General features: G+C 42.1%; 1 protein-coding gene across 3 annotated transcripts in view; it reads left to right on the top strand.

The window, feature by feature from the left end:
- Nucleotides 1–22,966, top strand: part of BANP (BTG3 associated nuclear protein) — a 148,174-nt gene that overhangs the window by 79,534 nt on the left and 45,674 nt on the right. Inside the window, exons 10-11 of one of the 3 annotated variants that reach the window (XM_083513706.1) lie at nt 2,348–2,410; nt 4,546–4,590. In XM_083513706.1, the coding sequence (XP_083369832.1) occupies nt 2,348–2,410; nt 4,546–4,590 (108 nt within the window). Of the gene's footprint in view, nt 1–520; nt 1,285–2,338; nt 2,411–4,545; nt 4,591–22,966 lie in introns of those variants that run through there. The other 2 variants (XM_083513705.1, XM_083513707.1) reach the window with 2 other exon arrangements.

Raw genomic sequence — 22,966 nt, 5'->3', positions numbered from 1 at the left:
GTGGGGATTAAAAACAAAGAACAGAAGCACATTTTTCATCATTGCTTGTTTCTCAATGTAAACCACCCCTCAACATTGCTATTTGCCTGGGGTGGGTGGAGGAAGAAACATACAGGTATGGAAACCTTCCTTTTCCCCACCTCCTTTGAAAATTTTGTGTGACTTGCAAACAGCTTAATGAGATTAAAATAATAATAAAAACCAACCAACCAAACGTTTTGAACATTTCCCCCTAGAAGCCAGTAAGAGCTTATCATTGTGAAGGGAAGGCGATTTGATCTCGACATGGATTGGATCTGTGGTCTAATTTTATATACAGTTCCTATTGTCGTTTTGATACTTTCGGCATGCTGCTTCTCCCTATAAATAGACAGTTTCCTTCCAAAGGAAATGAAACTGTTTGAAATAGAAGGGCCTGTGTTTCTTTGAAATTCATGTGCAATTGTTGGTACGTTATAATATAAGGAAGGCCTTTGACAAAATTCCACATGGATATCTTTAATCTTGGTTTCCTACACAGGCATGTGAAAATGAACACAAAAGACTTTTACAAACCAAAGTAGCAGCCAGTTTGCCAGCAGGTAAATTTCTCTTGCAAAGGGCCAGTCAGGATTTGGGAGGAAGTTTCTTTGCCTTCCTTGATCAGTTTTTTTCCTTTTTAAATCAAGTGATATGCTTGATTTTATTGCCGAGGTAGTTGTACAGGTCAGTGATGTATAGTAGCGATTTCTTTAATATATTAAAACTCTTCAGGCTAGATTCTCTGCAGTTGTTATCTGGCACAACTTCAATAGAGAATGATTGGACAGCTGCCATTCTACACCAGTGGAAATGTTGTCCTTTAGTGTTTTTGTGTGTGTGTGTGTGTGTGTGTGTGTGTGTGTGTGTAGTGCTCTTCTCCTCTCCATACAGAGTAAAGGGCATAGACAATTCATCACATGAATACTACGGCGGTAATTATTCAGTGATGGTGGCAGTGATCTTAAAGGGAAGCTTTCAAGTATACTTCTCACCCTGTGCCAAAGCCATGGTGTTCCTAGTGAGCATTGCTTTGTGATAATTCTTTGTGGGGTGGGAAATGCCTGAATGGTAACCAGTGTCATTTGCAACATAGGGTTGGAAATACAAGACGGGGCAAACATTTAATTCATTAATTTTAAAAAACATTCATATCTGGCTTTCAAAGAAATATGAGACTCTGCAGAACAATTAGACAATGGAAAAATGTGACAATAAAAACTATCAATAAGACAGCAAAACATAACTCTTGATTACAGTAACTAAGGATGCCAGGAGCTGGTATTAACAGCCAGGGTGCTGTGTATCAGTATCAAACTTTATTTCGGTCACATATCAGCATAAGATAAAACATATGGATAAATGAAACACATAAGACTTAAAACAGGTAAGGGATAAAAGCTAATAATTAAAAGGTGATAATACCACACATAACTTAAAAAGATAAAAACGAGGACAGATAGTTGAAAGCGACTTTAAGGGAGGGAACCATCTTTCTATCCCTTTAAATAATTTGTCCTGTTTCTCAGCATCCTATTGCAATTAAAATGGTCATGAACATTCCATGGCACCTCTGTAGCTCAGCTTTGTTGAAACAATCCCTCCCTCTCCCTCTCCTTCCCCCCCCCCTCTCTCTCTCTCTGTGTTTTGTTGGGGCAGGGGTTGTTTCAGTATTGTCAAATCAACTGAGGGCCTGGGATCTATAACCTCTTGTTTTAATACAGTATCAGTATTGATACAGGATGACTGTGTGTTCAAGTGCTTGTCCAGTAGTCACATGCTAGGAAAGGTCAGGGTGTACCTGTAGCTTATTCTCTCCTTATGGAGGGATAAAGCTTTCCTAAAGAGCTTGACCTTGCACTTTCCAAACAAGCCATGCCTCAGTGGATATTTTCCAGGCTCTATATCAGGGAGACAACTTTGAATTCTCTTTTGTTGTCGTTTAGTCGTGACCGACTCTTCGTGACCCCATGGACTAGAGCACGCCAGGCACTCCTATCTTCCACTGCCTCCCGCAGTTTGGTCAGACTCATGAATTCTCTACAAGCATCTAAATTATACTCTTTCTGTCACCACCAGAGTCGGAAAATCTCTAGATACTGAGAAAATAAAACCTTGGATAATTTAGTCATGTACCACCCAGGGCTCAGCAATCCCATCTGTACTTGAAATGGAATGCTGTTAAAGTGTGCGTGCAGCAAGTATTCCGAAACAAGAGGCATTGACTTCTTCTGTGTCTGCTGAGTTGATTTGCTTTGAGCCTATTGTATTCCACTGATTTTGACTGATGCTTCTTGTGTTTCTTTCCCTCTGCTCATGGATCCCACAGGGTCACCTCCACATAGCCCAGGTGCCACAAGGAGAGCAGGTCCAGATCACGCAAGACAGCGAGGTGAGTCATAGACTGAGTGGCCAGCTGGGTAAAACCTGTCCTGCAGTTGTAGTGATCTTACAATTCTTAGCATGGCTAACATGTTGATAGAAGGAGGCAACAAGGATGAAGTTAAACTTATGGCATTGTAAAGGAAAGCAGCACATTCCAGTCCTAGGCATGCACCATTGAAATGAAGATATGTAGGACATTGCATATGCCCTTAGTTTATTCTCCCCACCCTTGGTTTCCAGCTGTATTAAAAACACAGCAGGATGAACCAAGGATCACATTCCACTTTATACATTTATATACACAGATCCACACTTCTTTATAATGTAATGTATGAGCATTCATGCAGGGGTTTCCTTTTCAGCTCAGTATACATGACTAGAAGCTGATCTGTATTTGTGTCTTCAGCTATTTTTGCTTAAAAGGTGAAAGTAGGAAAGTAGTGCCAGAAGCTGCTCTAAAACTATGTGTATTCAGAACTAGCCATGTATAGCCTAATGATAGTTACTCTGGATCTCATGTGGTGCTGAGGAAACTCCAGAGAGGCTTTGTCTCTTGCGATGTTAACAAATTACGGGAAGAGTCTGTTCCTGCACGCCCATATGACTTAAGAGGGAGTTGTCTTGGACATGAAGGAAAGCAGGATCAGGTCCTTCTTTCATCCATGTGGATAGAAAACATCTGGATTGGAGTTTATTCCAGTTTATTCTCCATTCCTTTGGATGGAAGCAGAATAGTTGCTGACAGCATGAAAAGGATGACAACTGACTACCCCCCTCTTAGAGGAATACTCATTTTGCCTCTTACATGTGAAAAATCTATGGGAAATTACCTTTCCCCCTTTCCCCTTGCCTTGTTTCAGGCAGCTACTAAGAGCGTAATTGCAGATTGCATAGAAATGTCTTCCTGTGCTTCATTTCTTCCTTTATGCTTCTAGACCCAGAGGCTTCTCCCAAAATCGGCTGCAACATTTAGAATCTTTTATAACTGATGTCTTTTGTGACTTCCATAATGGAGCCCCTGTTTGCCTGTGGAACCGAGTTTTGACAAAAAGAAGAGAAATAGTTGCTAGCTAATAGAAATGACAGCCCCAGTATAGCAAATATTGTATCCATTTAGGAGAGTTGCATTCTGTTCCAGGCAAGCTGTGCCATATTACTCTGCTAATTTTAGGCTGATAGACATTTTGATTTTAGGTATGTCTGCATGTTTGCAAATCTGAGCAAATAAACAAAGGATGCTATTGCTTAAAAGCTAGAACAAACAACAACAACACCACTGTATGTTGATCAGCCATGCTTTCCAGAGAATCACCAGCAGGGCTTTGAATAGTTTGCAAGGCATGAACAGAGAAATTCCTGTTGGGTATAGTTTATAGCACGCTGAAGTTCTCGGCTTTTATTAAAAGCAACAATGAAGTTTCTAGCCCTCATGGCTGCAAATAAAGTTCAAAAACTTATGAGGAATGGTAGATAAAGCCTTAGAAAACAGAAGCAGTCTGAGTAGTTGTGATGTGAAGCTGCACTCCTTCTAACCTCCCCATAGCAGGTATCAAAAACTGAACACTTAATTCAGGCAGTGACAAAAGTCTGGTGCCCCCGCTTTGGGGGGGGGGGGGACATGCAGCTGTGCTTGGGAATAGTTGCTTAGAGCTGGGAGATTTGTGGCGGGTTTTTAAAAAAGTATTTTAATTTTCATTGACTACCAAATGCTTGGGAGGAGAGATAGGCTACGGCAGAATAGAGATCCATAAGAGAATGAGCGGGATGGGAAGTTGAGAATTTAAAATTGCATTTAAAATGTTGTATAATACCACTGTAGGGACCTGAGAGTTGAAAAGTGAGTAGGACCTAAATAAATAAATCAGCTCATTTGCTTAGTTTATTTAGATGCACCATTCTTGGTGCAGAATATACACATTTATAGCCATTAGCCCTGTCCATGGGTTGGATAGCTTTGTGTATATAAAACAAGGGTTTTATATGGTTCTTACTGCCAGGCACGATAATTCACTTCTAAAACTGGGTGAATTTCCTTAAGTAAAGTAATGAAGAGCACTAATAAGGTACAGAAATGTGCCCTTTTTGCAGTCTTCCTTCCTCTTAATTCATGGCTTACATTTAATGTATAATTTTTCCCCCCAGGGTAACTTGCAGATACATCAGGTTCATGTCGGACAAGATGGCCAGGTAGGGATTCACCTCTTGAATGAACTTCTAAGAAGCATTTGTGATCTTGTTGGTGGGAAGCACACTTTTCCTGCATCCTCCTGAGACTAGGCAGTGTGTGTTTTTTTTTATGTAAACAAATTTGAAATGTAATCCAGCTTGTAGCAAATGTGGCTGCCTGACATCCTTCTGTCAGTATATCTTAAAACTTCCTTGAGTGCTGGTTGCCCTGGTGTTGTGCTGAATGGAAAGGATGTTCCTCCTTCCTTATCATCGGCTGTCAGCATGGCCAGATGTGATCAACAAATTCTCCAGACATGGGGATGTTTGATGCTAAGATGATAACGGACACTTGACTTAATCACCATCGTGAGAAAGAGAAGCCTTTCCACATCTGCTTTCATTTATTTCAGTAACTGCAAACTTTTTTCTGTAATTCTCAGATGCTTGGGGATATGGTTAGGGATTCTGCACATGCTTAAACAGCTCTCTTCTTACTGTTTTATATGTCCCAGAGCAGTTTCATGACTGTGGTGAGTCTTTTTACCATGGGAACTTCCAGTCAATAGCCTAAAGTATGAACATACCCTCACAAGGACCTTTGAACCTAGTCCATTAAACTATAATGTGCAGAATTGTCTTAAGATTGCGCAGATGTGTGGCACAAGGTGCTAGAAAATCTTGCCTAGGAAATATTAACCCAGAGAAAAGATAGCCAAGCTCTAGTCTGTAGAAGTGCTTGTAGTATCAGCGTCTCTGGTGTCACCAGTTGTGCGTCTTCCTCCATTCTCTCTCTCTCTCTCTCCCCCCCCCCCGCGCCCTTGTAATTTTTTTGTCCTGGTAGTTGCTTTGGATTTAGGTCTTGTTTTTCTGGCATGATAGTCCATGGAACCAACAAAATCCTGCCAAAAAGAACTCTCTCTACCTCCACATGTGTTCTATTAGCTCAACGTTTCATATTTCAGTGCACGTTTAATAGAAATACCAAACTGCAGAAATAATTAAACGTCGTATTTTAGCTAATGGAGTGTATACAAGTCTTCAGAACAATGGGAGGGTTCAGTTCTTGGCAACAGATATAGATTCTCCCAGAGGTTTCCTCATTGTCTGTCTTTGTTCTTTTTTGACCTCCATCTACTCTTCTGCTGCTGCCCAAACCTCCCCCTCCCCACTCTTCTTCCTAATGCTGAACTTCAGGGAGTGACCAGGCCCCACAGGTATTGGATGTGTCTATCCTACACAAGGCATGTGGAGATAAGCCCTCAATGTCCTGTACAAGGAGGAGAGCAGAGCATGTTAATAAATGCCTTCCACTTATTTTCTCTGCCATTTCCTTTGTGCAGCCCAGCAACAGCCCACCTCTTCTAATAACAGAAAATTTAGCATGACTCTAGAAAAATAGAAGTTGGCTAAAACATTAGATTTTCCAGCCTGCTCAGAGTTTGCTCGCAAATTCTGGCTTTTCAGAAATTGGAAATCAATGATAGGGAGACTTAATGCCCACTGGAGCACTCTTCCATTGTCTCCTGAGACAGATGGATGCCAGCCAGCCAGCCAGATTTAGTGAGCTCCACCTCTTCAATCTTGAGCAAGAGGTGGAACCTGCATAGAGCTTTCAAAAGGTTTCCTGAGAGCCGGGAGAACAGGGAAGAGAAAAACGTGTTGAAACTGTGTGTCTGGTGTTCCTAGATGGAAGCGCTGAGTGCTTTGAAAAAGATCCCCTTTTGTGGTGTTTGAGGATGGATCAGCGGCGTAGCGTGGGTTATCAGCACCCGGGGCAAGGCAAGTAATTTGCGCCCCCTAACCCGGGGCAAGGCAATTAATTTGCGCCCTCTAACCCGGGGCAAGGCAAGTACAGTAATTTACTCTCCCAAGCAGCAGCAGCGAGGCTTCTCTTTCCCCCGCGCTCTCCTGGAGCTGCCTCTTTTCTTTCCTTACCGCGAGGTGGAAAAGTCTCTTCCCGCCCCCTCGCCAGACTCCCTGCTCGGCTCGGCTCACTACCCAGGCGGCCAGTGGAGAGAGAGCCGCAATTACCATAAAGCTCCTCTCCCTCCGCTCGCCAAGCTGTCAAAGCCCCGGCAGCAGCGGCAAAGGCAGCAGCAGGCGCAGCCAGACCCCCGCCAGCCAGCCAGCCCGCCCGGCTTCCTCTCCTTTTTTTGCCCGCGGCAGAAGGCTTCGCTCTCCCCCTTCCGCGACCTCCTCGCCAAGCCGTGGATTTTAGTAGGGGCAGAGAGCTGCTAGTGCGAGCGCGCCCCCTGCCCATGTTGCGCCCGGTGCGGCTGGCACCCCTGGCACCCCCCACGCTACGCCACTGGGATGGATTGATGCGGGGTGTGTGAATGAGAGAGAGAGAGAGAGTGCGCAAAAGCAAGCATGTGAAGTGGTGATGCATCACCTCAGTTTCTCAGCACTCACAGTGTGGGGTGGGGGGTGAGCAAGAGCAAGGCTCTGTCTCGTCTACTTTCCTCACGCAGTTCCCAGCAGGATACAGAGCTTTGCAAACTTTTCATGTTGGTGACACATTTTAGACATGCATCATTTTGTGACACAATAATTCAGTTTTACTAGCAAACCAGAGGTTAAGGTAGCCCCTTTGCAGCCCTGGGAGGAGCGTGGGGAGCGTTTGTGCAGCACACCTACACACTGTAGCTGACACACTAACATGTCACGACACACAGTTTGGAAAGCTCTGTTCTACACTACAGGAATACACACTTGATTTGAAGTGGGGTGGGGAAATTTCCCCACCCTTCTGTAAACAGCCTGCTGTTAGCATGCAGACAAATGGGAAATCTGGTTGCAGAATCTAATCTTCCTACACTCCAAATTTAGACTCCTTTTCTTCAGAATTAGGAAATGATTTGGTAGAAGTTTCACAGGCCTTTGTTACCCTTGAAAGAAGGGTAAAGTGTTAGCTTATATACTTATCCAGGGCAAAATGTATGGACAAGTCTTGCTAAAACAGCTGCTTGTGGTGCCATAACAGATGCATGCTCCTCTGCAACCTCTTGTTCGTTTTAAGGAGGCTTCTGCAGGATAAGATCCCAGATGATAATTGTCCCTGATGTGATGCTGTGAGGTCTGTGACATTTGGGTCTTCCTGCTGCACACAAGAGCTGAATTTACAGCATCTGTTCCCAGCATGTTCTGCCATAGGAAGCTGAACAGTTGCTATGTGAAGTGCAGTGTGGACGAGTTAGTGTGTTCTAGTGACCTCACAGCCTTATCAGGAACTTCCAAATGCAGTTATCTGTGGGAGGACAATCTGTACATCTTAGGGGAAGACTAAAGGGAAAAAACAAGGGGCCCACAAAGGATGTCTATTTTCTCTGCCAGTCACTGCACTCTAGAAGCTGTTTATTTGCAATTAGCTTATGCCAAGAGGCAAATTTGCTTGTTCACAGAGAGATCCAACTATTCACAGAAAAGTCTCAAACCAGCCCTGTTTTAACATTAGCTTTTCATGATACATGTCCCCTTCCTTCTCTTCAAATTATACTGATTGCATCTTGCATTTGATTCGTATCAAAGAGGCATCTCATTGGTTGGAGTTTGTTTAATATCTAGTTTTATCCTGTAATAGCAAGTTTGTTGCAGATGTTGAAAAAAATAAATATACCAGCCTCACACTGTCATGTTTTAAAAATGAGACTTGCTTTGACTGACCAAGTTTAACATAACCAGTCCATGGGCTAGGAATATCTCCCTGGTTCAGAAAGAAAGCAAAAGCAAAACAGCCTTCGTTTTTCTTGTTGAAATAGCTTTCTGGCTTAATATATATGTTTTATTTTTCTGTTTGTGCAATGGTATATGGCTTCCAGGATTAAATGCAGTGTCCTACACAGGAATAATAAAGGGGACGCGGGTGGCGCTGTGGGTTAAACCACAGAGTCTAGGACTTGCTGATCAGAAGGTTCGCAGTTTGAATCCCCGCGGCGGGGTGAGCTCCTGTTGTTCGGTCCCAGCTCCTGCCAACCTAGCAGTTCGAAAGTGCTGCTCTGGTTCGCCAGAAGCAGCTTAGTCATGCTGGCCACATGACCCGGAGGCTGTCTGCGGACAAATGCTGGCTCCCTCGGCCAATAAAGCGAGATGAGCACCGCAACCCCAGAGTCGGTTACGACTGGACCTAATGGTCAGGGGTCCCTTTATCTTTACCTTTTACACAGGAATAAAAAAACAACCAAACAATCAAAACCCCTGTAGCAAATACATGTATTGGTCTTAACCGCAGAGTTGATCAGCACATGAAAAGTGTTAACTTGCATACTCTCTTTACACTGTTCCTGCTTAATTCTGAGATCACCTTACTCCACCCCAAACTCCTTCAGCTACAGAGCCTCTGATTTAAAAATGTCTGTTGTGCTCCTTTTTTATTTTAATATTTTATTTAATATTTTAATGTTTTATTTTAATAAAAGTCTTTGTTTTTCTCTTTTCCCCTGCCCCGGATGACAGAACTCTGTTATGTGTCCCATGCATAGCCAGGTTTAAATAGCGTTAGGGTTACAGGATAAGAACAAAGAAACCAGATAACTAAACAATAGCCAACACATCTACTTAAATATAAGCAAGAAGCAGCAGCAGAACAACCTGGAAAAAACCAGTTGCACCAACTAGCTAGGGATGTTGCAAATCATTCAAAGATCCAACAAAACAGACTTAAATTTACAAAGCAGGAGATTGCCTGTAGTATGGGAGTCTCATACAGATCTTCAAGTGGGGCGGGGGGTGTGTGTGTTCTACAACTGGGCACTGCTACTGAAAAGGTTTTGTCCAATGCCTCTACTAGCAGCACATCTGGCAGTGGTGGGAAGAAGGCCTCTGCATCCAAACCTTACAGCTTGAAAGAGAGTGACCAACGTTTTGAGTTATGCTCAAAAATGAATTGGCAGAAACCCCACACTCATTCACACAATGTAGAGCGATGCCGAAACTACTGAGCTCTAGTTAGCTTCCAGACATTGGCTGAAACATGCGCTCTGTTTTCGTGCATATCTGTTCAATGGAAGATTCTCCCTCATCAAATGTGCAAATTTCTATAAGAAAAGTGAAGCTTGTGAGAATTTGGTTCAGCTTGAAACATTGTATAGTTTCAGCTTTAAAAGATTGCTGCTTGCCCTGATATCTTCTTGATCAGGCAGTTAAAATAAAGGCATGCACAGCTTTCAAAGTTTTCTTCTTCTTCAGATTATGAAACATAAGGTTGCTAAGCACCCAAATGTAATCCTTTTAATTCTCTTTACTGACGGCTCAAGTTTGGTTTCTCTCGGGATGCAATTAGGTGGGTGCTTTAAATATAGGCCAGTTCAGTAATTTTTGTTTTGTAAATACTATCTTGACACTCACTCGTGTGGATAGTCTTTTATTATAATGTAGGAATGTTAATAATGTTTCTTGTGTTTTGGCCTTTTGTGGCATCCATGCCAAAGAGCTGATTCTGCTGGAATCTCTCGCTCTCCTGGGCCCTTCTGTTCTTTGCGTGTGACCAACAGAGGGCAGTGCTAGTAAGATCTTTGTTGCACACTTTTCTAAAGGTTTGAAGAAACAGAGAGGAAACGGAGACACTGGACATCTCCTGCATCCTCTAACTCCGTGTTAGGGGGACACAGGCATTCAGAAGGTGGTTGTTCCAGCTCCTCCAATGCCAGAGGCTCTTTCGCTCTTTTGTGTACACGAAAACTGTTTGCCTGTTTCAGCACATCTGCTTTGAATAATCAAGGCGGAGAAACAAACAAGATTGTTAGGAGAAAAACAACAAAATGAAAAACTAAACGCTGTGCAGCTGGAAACAAGAAACTGCTCGCCTTTTTAAAGAAAAAAAATTGAAAAGGAGAAAAATTAGCGTCATTACTGGCAATTCGTTGATAAATGATTGCAAACAGCTTTTCCTGGATTTGCCCTAGTTCTTAGAAACTAAAATATTAATTTGAAGTGAAGAGCTTTAAAACTGTGTTCATAGGAGCTTACAGACAATTCTTTTTTTGATGAAATCTTTTGCAGTTTTCATTCTTGAAAACAGTTTCCACATAAACTTTAGTGGTTTTTAACTTTCCAAAATTGGGAGCTGTCTTATCCCTATGTTCCTGGGATAAAGTATTCCAAACGGGCATCTCCTTGGCACTCACTTTTTTTAGTGAATAATTTTGCAGTGTTTCCATGCACACTTGGAACTCTTTGTGCGGAGCAGCTTTTTGTTTATTTCTCCATTTCAGGAAGGTGGAGCTTGGAGCTCTAAGGGAGCACAGAGCTTATGGCTTCCATCCCTTCCTGACTCAGAAACGGGTCTTGATCTAGGCAGGTCCTTATGTGTGTTTCCCCCCAGCTCCTGCATCAGCTCCACATCAGCTAGCCAGGAACTTCATCAATAGCCCTGATGTTCCTGCCATGGTTTGCTGTCATTGCTGCAGCTCTGGGGTCGATGAGAGTAAGAGCCAGCCAGAAACCCATGTGGCAGGAGTTGTGCCTCTAGGGTACAGGCCATAACTCAGTGGCAAAGCACCCACTTTGCATGCAGAAGGTCCCTGGTTCTGCCCTCAGTCTTTTCCAGGCAGGACTGGAACCCTGGAGAGCTGCTGCCAAACAGTGCATACAGTACTGCTCCAGATGGACCCAATGGTCTGATTCCATATAAAGCAGCTTTCTATGTTCCATGTTCTTTCCATCTGCTACTGAACTGGGTCTGCCACATCCTTCTTGTTGAAAATCTCCTAAATACAGATGCTAAGGAGTAAGTGTCGCTGAACACAGTAAACTTACTTCAGTCTTTATATGTATAGGATTGAAATGCATGTCTAAGATGTTATATCTCCATTGTAGTTAAGTAGTTTTGATTGATTATCAACTGGTCTTTTAACTGATTATTCAAATCAACACACAAATAAATTTGTGTATCTCCAAAAATTCAGTTTTGGTGCCTTGTTGACATATTGAAGGTAATGCAGAATAACATAAGCAAAATATTATTTCTCATTGTTAATGTGGGGTTTGTGCAGTAGTTAGTTAAGGGTGGATTGGTTCCTTGTTTTCCCAGCTTATTAGAACCTGAAGTTAATTGTTTAGTATATGATAGATATGCTTCATTATCTGTATGGTCCGTTTTCATACTTCTAAGTTGGGGGGGAAGCCATTGCAGAAAGAGCAGCCGTTTAGCATTTTACAAATTGCTGAAACTATTTACAGTTCAGGTTTTAGCAGTTTCTGTTTGAGCATTAAAATAGAACTATAACTGTGCCTCCACAGCGTAAGTTCTTTTTAAGTTTTAGTTTCTTTTTTTAAGGCAAATTATGAAGGCATATCAGATGTACATAACTTCTGTCCAATTTTGCAAGCGAAGGTTGTTGCCGTCCTCCTTTTACATGCTATTTGTCATGGCAGAGAAAGCAGCAAAAAACTCTATCCTCCCGTGAAGTTACTGCTTTGGAATAACAGCTCTGGGTGCTGTATAATGGCTTGTGATATTAAGTTGAATGTAAAATGTCTACTACAGGTTATAAAATTTGATGGCTGCTCTGCAAAATTGTTCATGCTTTAATGGGAAGGGTAAATGCTTAATACTGTGATTGTTATAAGTGTTCCAACACAAGAGAGTGAGTCACACTTCAGCAAATTAGGGCAGGTGCTGGTATTCAAGATAATTTCAGCAGCTGGGCATACTATAAGCTCTCAGAAGTAAGCAGCAGGAATCGGTGTACTCTTTAGCCTGGAGTGTAGTTTGCTAAGTATGCTTTAATGGCAGCTTCACCAGACACAATTCAAAGTAGGTTAAACACATTTAAAGTCCCTTGGAAATAAAATGAGGCTTTCAGCCCTTAACGACGTGCTAAAGCCCTGTTGATTACAATGGCAACTAAATTTGGTTTGATATTTATTTATTTGTGGGGCTGTCACCTGATTAAAGAAATATTGGTCTATGAATCATATAAGGTTTAGTGAATCAAGTGAATTCTGCCTAAGTTTGCACATGAGAAAACCATAGCTCTGAAGAAAAAGCTTTCTAAGTTTATTTTTAGGTAATGCATATGTGTGCCATAGCAGGCATTGTCTTAGATGTGTCTCCTTTTCTCTGTCACATAAGGAGTCGATGCCTTTTTAAAGATGGTGCATGTACTGTGTTCATAAGTGTTTCTGTTAGAATCATTTTACAGATTTCTAAAATAGGCAGATTAATCAGTGGGCACCTTTTCAGTCAACCAGAATGGTTTTTAACCAGCTAATCTAACTTGTTGCCATTAAGCATTATAGCCATATTTACTGATTGCTTGTCCCCTCCTGAAAGTGCAGAGTGGGTTGCCATTTTAAAAGCATAAAGTCCATTAGGATACTGTCATGCAGTTGAGCCATTCTTGCCCCCAACCAATCCACTCTCTGAATAAACATTCATGCTGCCTGACTGAGAAGATAAAAAAGTTCAGATGTATACAGCCAGGACTGTATTGATAAGAAAGTGATACAGTCCTGGCTGTATACATCTGAACTTAGTTAAGAAACTTGACAGATGGAAGGAACTATTTTAGGAAGGAAGGTATTGAGCAAGTATTATTAACTTCACATCCCCCAAAACACCCTCTTATCCTTTCTTTCTCTATTATATCCTCATGGCCATCACTACTTTGTTTAGATTAGTGCTGTTATGGCTCAGTAGCTAAGATGTCTGAGTCAGGAAGCCCCCAGTTTAAATGTTGCCCCAGCTACAAGACCCCAAAAAGGATCAAGGCAAGACACCTGTTTTTTTTTAAAAAATGTTGTTTAAACATTTAAACAACATTTGGCTCACTATGATCCAAAGACCTGCAAGTTGGCTCTGCTGGCTTTGGTTTCAGATGTGCATGCACTAAGGGAAGGTATAGGGGACAGCTTCTTCTTTTGAAATGAACAAGGGGTTCACCAGAGCTCCACCATGCTCACTGGATCCTATACCATTCATGGTACACATGGACAGTTTCATGGGACCGTACAGCTCATATCCTGCAGGTGCCTGCTTTGGGTGGGGTTTCTGAGTGTCAGAGTCCATGGACTAGTCTCTGGTGAAGCAGAATGAGCTTTCTGGAAAAGGATAATTCCTCTGTCATATTTTTGGCATCCTCCTAAGAGGATGGGTTGTGCCATTAAAATTCCTCTCACAGAGCCGGGAGTATTTACAGTGCTTTAAAGGATCTGTTCTTTACTTGGAGTATATTATGTTCTTTATTCACCCAAATCTTGTTTTAATATTGCTGTAAACGTAATAAGGAGAGATATGATAAGACAGGGTAATCTTTTAAAATGAAGGGGAAATAATTTTCTTTGCTTTCAAAGGTGATGTCTGGGCCTAGAATTCATCTCATTACAATTTTTTTTTTTGTAATAAAAACTGTCCTCTGTGTGGAATAGCAATGATTACAAAGCTATCTTTCTAGGGAAATCTATCCCTAATCTATGGAAATAATTCTCTCTCTCTCCCTCCTTTTAAAAAAGCATTCTTCATTTGTGATTCTCTGATTATCTGATGAGAGCTCTCCCTTAACACTTTTGTACTTGGCCACATGCTACCTCATTTTACCCGTATAAAAATCTGAATCCCCGACCTTTCGCTTCTACTCCCCCTGCTTCCAGCAACCTTTGTTGTCGTTTCTATGTCTTTCCATGCTGTGCCTGCTACAGCCTATAGTCATGCTTCCTTATTTTTACATAAATGTGTACACTGTATTGCAATGCCCCAGTTTGGCTGGCTCTGAGCTGCTAGTAGCCTTTCAAAATGCACAACCCCAGGGGTGGAGGGCTCCCCCCCAATTAATTAGTGCTCTCCTAAAGAACCTGATGCATTGGTTTTCTCAGGCCTGAGATATACAGTGGGATTGATCCAAAGGTTGCTTCTTTCCAGCATCCATTGCTGAACAGATCACCCAGTTCCTTCCTTACAAGCAAAACTTTCAGTGAAAGGCAAGTCCCGCCTTCCATTGCTTTTACCCGGCTCAATTTGCTTTTCATTGAATGAGAGTGTGGCTCTGTGAGCATGAAAGGTAGAGGATGCAGGAAGGGCAGCAGACGGTTGCGCAGAGTTGGCACATGGTTGGCTTCCAGATTGGGATCTATAGCCCAGTTCATAATCAGGCAGTCGGAGGGCATCAGATGGCCTGGCTGAGCCTCTCCAGTTGGCTGTTGGGTCCCCTGCCATCTCCATTGCCCTGCACTTCTCTTTTAACCCTGATTGCACTGCTGTCCAACTACCATGTCCCTTGTTTTCCTTATGTGAGCATTGTAAAGGAACCTGTAAAGTGTGCGCAGGACAGGCTGTAAAAGACAATCTGAAGAGTGCTACCCTAAAAGGAGGAAACAAATATATTTCTGCTTTTAGCCAGCTTGAATCTGTGTGATAATGAGTGTGCTACCCTGTGTAACAAATACACCAAAATGTGCACTTGTCTTGCTTGTTTGCACAGCATCACATGTCTTGAGTGTTGAAGAAGAAAGGGGTGTGGGACTGGTTACAGGGCTTTGGGGTCCTTGTGAGATTTGGCTGATAGGAGAGAGAAAACTTGAAGAACTGTACACTGATGAATTTTAATTCACATACTTAATGGTTGAACTAGAAGATCCTGAAACTTACTTTGGTTTATGAGAAGCTCAAGTGGTGTCCTAGCATCTGCATTCCTCACAGCATAATTGCTTTTTGGAGGAAAGTGGGGGTGAAGTGCAGGAGGTTACATGAGGCACAGGAAATATTTTCTTGTTAATTAAAACATTCTACAAATGAATAACACACTTGTCTTGGGAGGAAAGGACTGGCTAGTGGGTGCCAATTTTTCAGCTCTGCCAAAGCAGGCATGTGAGGATCAAATTAATTGACTTTCTGTTGTTCATTTGCTTAATTCTTTCTATTACTGCTGGTGTGTGTGTATGCTTTAATTCAGTCAAAAGAGGGCAACATTCCTTCCTTTTTCATTGTCTTTTTCTCTCATCACCGCATTGTGTATTCAATAATTAATTTTTTTCATAAATCAATATAGCATTTGTGTCTTCCCCGCCTCCCAGTGCTTCTGAAACATAGCAAAATATTTGTGTTTAGAACAGCCACCGCAAGTAGAACAAAGGGCTAGCTTATACAAAAAAGCTTTCCCCCCAATCCCTTTTTTCCAAGTTGGTGTGATGTTTTAGTTCAGTGTTTTGACAAACTCTGGCTTGAGCTGCAATGGGAGAGTGTGCCAGTCATGAAGAACCCAGACAAAAGCTGATTTGTTTTCAGTACAGCTCATCTCTCCTGTCTTTTTTTTTTTTTAACCCTTCTAAGAGTTTGTGGGCTTTATTTAGTTGGTACAACCATATGGTTTGCCAAAAGTAGTGTATTCCTTGTTTAGTTGTTTAGTGGAAACCTTCAGTTGTTCGTTTGAGCCAAAGGCTTTGGTCTTTGGTGCATTGCTGCAAGGATGTAAGTGACATTATTGCTGTGACTGTGAAACTCCGAATAAAGACCATGCCAGCTGCTCCTTTATTTCAAACTAGCAAAATATCGGTAATAAATATGGGGTGGAGTGTGTATATGTGTGGTAGGTAGGGTTGCTGGAGAATTTGGATGGGAAGAAAATGGAAATTGCTGCAGTTTGCATGTTCTACTGTGATCAGGAATAGAAATCAGTCAAACGAAAATGAGTGGTATTCATTCATGTAGTATTGGCCTCTTGGGCTTGCTGATCAGAAGGTCGGCGGTTCGAATCCCTGCAACAGGGTGAGCCCCTGTTGCTCTGTCCCAGCTCCTGCCAACCTAGCAGTTTGAAAGCATGCCAGTGCAAGTTGATAAATAGGTATCGCTGCGTCAGGAAGGTAAACAGTGTTTCCGTGCGCTCTGGTACTTGTCATGGTCCTCCGTGCACCAGTAGCAGTTTAGTCATGATGGCCACATGACCTGGAAAACTGTCTGTGGACAAATGCCGGCTCCCTTGGCCTGAAAGCAAGATGAGCACCGCAACCCCAGAGTCGCCTTTGACTGGACTTAACCATCCAGGAGTCCTTTACCTTTACCTTTACCTTTCACCTTACTAGAGGGAGTTGGACAATATGGTCTTTGGGGGTAATCTTTCCAGTTGTCTTATTCTATAACACCAAAAATATAATACAGCAGGGAACTGGGAAGCACCTCTGAGCTCTCTTGGTTATACCCAAATGTTGTGCAGGTGGAAGGCCACTCAAACAACACCTCCCTCCCAATGCAGTCTGCATAACCTGCCCTGCCTCTGTTGGGAGTTGTTAGTAATGAAGTGGGCAGGTTTGTGCTTGCTGAAAGTCTGAGCTAGGTGAGGCACTGCCCCTTATGTTCCAAAGGTCCAGCCTCCATAAATAGGTTTTCAAAGCCCATCGAAAAATGTGAAAATAGGAAAGCCATTCAAGCCAGGGGCTATGCACAACAACTAGTGGTAGTGAATTCTGCAAATTCATTATGCATTGTGTAAGGAAGGGACTTCAATGGAATTTAGAGGCGGAGAAGTGTAGGAGTTAGTCTAAGGTATAAGCAGTACAACATACTATTGCATTGTAATTAAGGCTATGCAGTGCCTTATAGTGAACATAGTAACTGCTACCTCCCTCTTGAAGAAATGTACGAAGTTCACATTATACGGGGAAAGTGGTTTTGTGAAGGCATTTACCACAGTAAAAGAGCCTGTAGGAGCCCCCACATGAGTGCCACAAGACGAGGCAGTTTGAATTTGAGGGTGAGACTCACTGTGAGGAGTACGTAGTCCAGAAGAAATGTTAAAATGGGAGTTCTACTACACTTTGTTGACACTGCTTGTGTTTCCATTGAAGAACAATTTGAGCAGCTTGAATTTCACAGGAATACATGGAGATTCTTGTACAACCTTGAAAAGCTACCACAAGAGATGCTTACCTCTACTGCATGGATCCACATAGAGCTTTCACTGAATACAAGCACTCCAACAATGGTGATGCAACTCTTTGTATTGTAATCTTTGTCACATTCTGTCTCCTGGAAAAGGTTCACCGTGAGGTACATCCATGATACCAAAATAACTGATGTCCTCCCACATGTTTGGGTAGCACTATTAATTCCCTCCACATTTCCAGTTATAGTTGCCAGTGACAAGCATAGGTTTCCAAAGTTAAAGCTCATCAAAGCATGCTTGCAATCTTCCATGGTGGATGAGAGGTTCACATCATTTGATAGCCTATCCATCGAAAGCAGCAGTGCTCAAAACACTGACCTCTCAGCCACTACAGTTTGCACAAGCCAGAGCTAAAAAAGCCACATTCTGAGTAGTGGCAGTGCACTAAGCAACACAGAACTATCACAAGTTTTGCCTCAAATATTTTTTGTTTTGTATGTAGCACTGCCTATCTTTTGGTAAGCATTCTTTATTTTAAAATAACAATTCATTTTATCTTTATAAATAATAAAGACGTTATAAATAAAAAGGTATCCAGCTGACCTCTTACAGCTTATGCCTTAATTTTATTATTATCTATATAGTGCTTATAGTGCTTATAATATTTGAAGTGCTCAGTAACATTGCCTCAAAGTAAAGCTGTGTTCCACTGATTTTTACCTAGCAAAAATGACATCTAACTGGAAATTGTAAAAGAAACATACTTTAAAGCTAATTGAATCTCAGGGTTTTAGCCCCATGTTGGGCAAATATTTCTTCATTGCAGGGGGTTTGACTAGATGACCCTTGTGGTCTCTTTCAACTCTATAATTCTGTGATGGAATATCCTTTTTGTAGCCAGTACCTAAACAACCTATAGAACCTTGGAAAAAAGGTTACAGATATTTGCTTTTTCCCACCCTAGTTCACTGTAGACAGTACATGCCATGTAACTCAATTTTGTGCTCCCCACTCAGTTTGGCACACCAGGTGCCTGCCCAGTTCACCCATCCCTAAGGCTTACCCTTTATTCCAGGCTCAAAAGCTGTGTCACACCCCAGTTTCCAAGGTCAAAGTTATGTAGATAAAGGAAGTCTTTTGCTAAATGAAAATATTTTGTTTCAATGAACATGAAGTTTTACAGCCTAATAAAAAGAGCTCTAGGGCAAATATGGGTGGAGAGTCAAATTGGGGAGTTGGCATTTCTCTTTATTTCATTTAAAAGGTTCTGGCTGTGAAATCACTTTAGCTAGCTATGAGCCATTGTTTCTATATGTTATTAAACAGCCATCTCTAGTCCAAAGTTGTATAACTTTTTGAACTTTAGGAGCAAGTTGACATTTAGGAAATACGGACATGCCACTTTTGGAAAAGGCAAATGAAGGACCAGTTTCGTCAACTTCTCCAGCTGTCTGCACAGATGACCTGAGGCTGCAAAGAGTATCAGGAAGGATGTGCTTAATAAATCTGCTTTTCTCTCTCATCCCCTTCCTCACTTTCCTTGAGCCTTATGTCTGCGAATCGCATGCACTTCTGGGGCTGATCTTCTTATTGTTTCCCCTTTAAAACAAATCCTGATATTACCCCCAATCCCTTTGACTGCAGCTAATAGGATTAGGCAAAACTGTGCCTCTGAAACTGCATGTAGTTCCCAGGCCGTTGAGTTACATCCCCAAACTGCGTGAAGGTAAGGAAAGTTAATGTAGGAGCGCCAAGTGCAAATGTGTGGTGGAGAGTACTGAAGAGTTCCTTTCCTTTCTCATTGCCACATAAGGGGAAAGTGGTGGCCACAACAGGACAAGGTCTTGCCCCAGAGCAGAAAACCCTTGTTACTACTTCCATGTGGTTATTTAGGCAGAGCTAATTACAGTTGACAGGCCTGGGATAGAAAAGCTGGTGGAGCATCAGATTTTTTTCATTTCCCATCTGTTCTTTTGGTAGTTCTGTGTGAAATGTAATCTGGGTTTGATTGCATTAATTTTGTCTTTTTCCATCCTCAACATACTCCCTGGGTGTTCCTATAAAGTGTTGGTTAGCCTTGTGCCATATGTTCATGCTTGACATTTGCTTGGAGACAGGGAACTCTCTGAGCCCTTCTGCTTTATGAGAGAATGAATGTAAGATGGCATAGGGCTTCCAACATAATTAGCTACCAGCTAATAAAAGAACTGGTTGTTTCATGATTTTCTACCATGAACACAGTTTTTTTGGGTAAAATAAGCTTGAGACCCCTTCAGAAAGAGAAAGAGAGAGGTTACTAATTAGTTTGCAGGCCCCACTACACTGGTATGCTTCAGGCACTCCTGTTTCTGGGGCCTGTGCTATTTTGCATACCAGTGAATCTGGTCCTAATATGTTAGTTCCTGATATATATGGTTGTATCCAGTGCTGTTGTTCTTCTTGCACCACAAACCTAGTCATTCTTCCTTGCACCACCCTGCACCTCCTCAAAATCTTATTCTCAAGAGCAGATTGTGGAGAGGGGGGGAGTAGAAAGGGGAAGTCTCATTTCATGAGTGGAACTCCATGCACACAGTGTTGGATACAACCTGTAATATCTACAGCATCTTTTTACTTTCACATTGGAGTAAACCTCTCATTGCTTTTGTCCAGAGCAGGGCAGTCCAAACTTTCATACCAAGTGGGCCATAAGAATACTTCAACATGGAACTCTCAGGCCACACACTGCCTTGTTGCGTGGGAGCGGGAAGCGATCCCAAAATTTGACACACACCCCATCCCTCATGCTGCCTTCCCAAAGCTGACTAAGCAAGGCACCAAGTTTGAGAAGGAGACAAAAGGCTCTAGCAGGGTCCTAGAGCCCTCCCATCTCATTCCCAATGTTGGGATTAGGCCTTTGGAAGGAGGATGGAGGACTCTAGTAAGGACCCTGTCAGAGCCTTTACACCTCTTTCCCATAGCCTGGCACTTTGCTTACCTGGCTTTAGGAAAGCAGTACAATGGCTGGGGCAGGGGGAGGCCTGGAGGGTCATGTGTTGGACTGCTGTGGTCCAAAGGATGTTGTTTGCTTGTTTATTGTAAAATATGTCTTTCACATTTCATCCAACTCTGGCCGGCCTGTCTCAGTGAATTTCATAAATGAGGGCCAGTATCAAGAAGTGGATCTCTCAGAGCCACTTTCCCTTGGCCACTTCTACAGACCTCAATGTCTTATGCATTTTATGGACTGAACGAGCTGAAAGTTTACAGCTTCCTGTGCAGCCTTGAAAAACAACAACCAAAAACATCCAAGGCAAGAGCAAAAGAAATATTTAAGTCCACACCCATTTCAGATGATGTAAATGAAGCAGTCCAATTTCTACCAACTAGCATTTAACTTAAAAATAGCAGTGTTCAGGATTGCATGCTGTGCCAACCATGTTGTTTTTTAAAAAGAGTCTTCATGTTATTAGCAAAAATTTCTAGAGCGGAGTAGAGGAGAGTAGTCTAGCAGCTTTAACTTGTATGTTTTGAATTTGGGTGGGTTACACCAGTAATTTTATTTACTGAGCGTTGTCCTTCCCCAACCTTAGTGTTCCAGCCAGTCTCCATCCAGTTATCTCTTTAGCAGATTTTATTCATTAAGTCACTTTAAGCTGCATAGCTGATCGCAGCATACGAAGCTTTGCAAAACAGCATAAACAAAGACAACTCTGTGGTCACAACTATCTGATGTGTTCTCCCAGCAAGGCTGGGAGTTATTGGATTCACGTTCTCATCATTATTGTGGCTTTTAATTCCCATTGCTTGCAGGCTAGCTGGAGCAATCGACCTCCATATGGAAGACACCATAAACATCTCAACATTTAAATGTTGGTGGGAGTGTTTGTGAATCATTTCTTTTTTCAACCCACTTATAAAGGAAAACAGGACCCAAGCCTGATGTGAAAAATGTGCAAGATCAGATTCTCTTCTTTTCTCTTTTCCCTCCCCTTTTCCCTGTGGTTGCTGTTGTTTGAATCTGTTCAGTACATTGTTTGGTCATGTTGAGGAGGCTAGGATGTTTAAATTTCTATTTAACACCTGCAAAATTATATACTGGGCTCTTATCTTTTTTTAAATGGAGTTACAAAGGAATATTTCACTAAGCGTGCTTCATAGACAGAATTGAAAGTTCATCCAAGATACAGTTGAAATGATTAGTTCCCTGGATATATATATTGCACAGGCAAACTGGCAAATGGTTGTTGGCCCAGTTTACAGCTTTAATGGTTGGGAAAGCATAATACGTTTTTTGACACTGTAGTGGGAGTCTTCCCCTTGTCTGTGTTTCCTGGGGCCAATGCAACATGTCAGCCATATGTCGAAGATCACAGATCATACGAGATGGGATGAGCTTTAGGTGACACATCTTTTCTTTATTAAGCAAGTTGTGGTACAGGAAAACCCAGTCCCTGGTTTTGTGGTCCAGAAATGCAACACTGGGGATGGTTTTCTCTCTGCTCATGGAGTTCTAATTTTCTTCATAGAGAAAATTATGTATCACTGACAGACAAAACCCCCTTCCTACCCTCCAGTATCAAGATGAGAACCCCTATAATTCTGGTGGACCATGAAAGGGAGTGTCAGCAGGAACAGCTGAAAACATAAAGACATGGTAAACATGAATCCTTCTTGTGCCTGACACATTTAAAAATTACATACAGAGTTTATTATCTTTCATTTTCTGTTGCATCGAATATGGGACAACCATATTAATGTGCAGTATCACCTATTTCAGAACCCTCTTGGAGTTGTACAAGAGCAGTACCAGTTGTACAAGAGCAGTACAATAGTGTTTTTTTTAAACGCCTGTGCTCCAGAGAGAATGAAGAAATGTACATGCATGGGGTGCAGAGGCAGGGAGAAGGAAGAGTTAAAAAAATAACCATAATAAAATGAAAAAAATAACATCACCACTACTGTTGTCTGTCTTTCCACCTCTTCTGTGTTAAATATCCATTAAATGAATGTTAGATGTGGTTCAAAAAACTGAAATGACATGACCAGTTTCCAGAAGATTTAGGCTGCATTAGCAGGACATAAGGAACAGAGGGGGAAAGCTGGGGACTGAAGGATGGTGGAGTGGCAGGCAAGGCGGGGTTAGAGTGGATGGTTCAGACATGGACGAAAAGTTGGTCTTGAGGGTGGGACATAGGAAGCACTTGGACTGCATAACCTGTTAAATCTCTTACAGCTTTGCAGTTCCAGAGGAAGCTGCCTTATACCTGCTTAAGGCTCTGGTGCGAATCACCACTTAAAATGTTCTACCCTGTTTGCAGCCAGAGAAATTTGGGGAAGGGGGAAACCGTTTCAAAAGATGAGAGCATCTTTTATGTTTTTGCTGCTTGATCCTTTTTAACTGTCTATGCCATGGGCTGAACCTGGAACCTTCAGCATGCAAAGCTGGTATTCTGCCCACTGTGTCGTGGTCCTTTCCTCATTCTACCAGATTTTCCATGACTAGCTTGTGAGATGATTCTTTAAAAAATGATAGCTGATTCACATTTGCAAACTTGGAATTCTTACTATTTCTTTGTACAAAAACTAGTGCTAAGGTTTAG

The sequence above is a fragment of the Podarcis liolepis genome (assembly GCF_965112155.1).
Source record: "Podarcis liolepis genome assembly, chromosome: 7".
In the NCBI taxonomy this organism is placed as follows: Eukaryota; Metazoa; Chordata; class Lepidosauria; order Squamata; family Lacertidae; genus Podarcis; species Podarcis liolepis.
The sequence above is the reverse complement of the archived record's forward strand: the minus strand, read 5'-3'. Positions and strand labels throughout refer to the sequence as shown.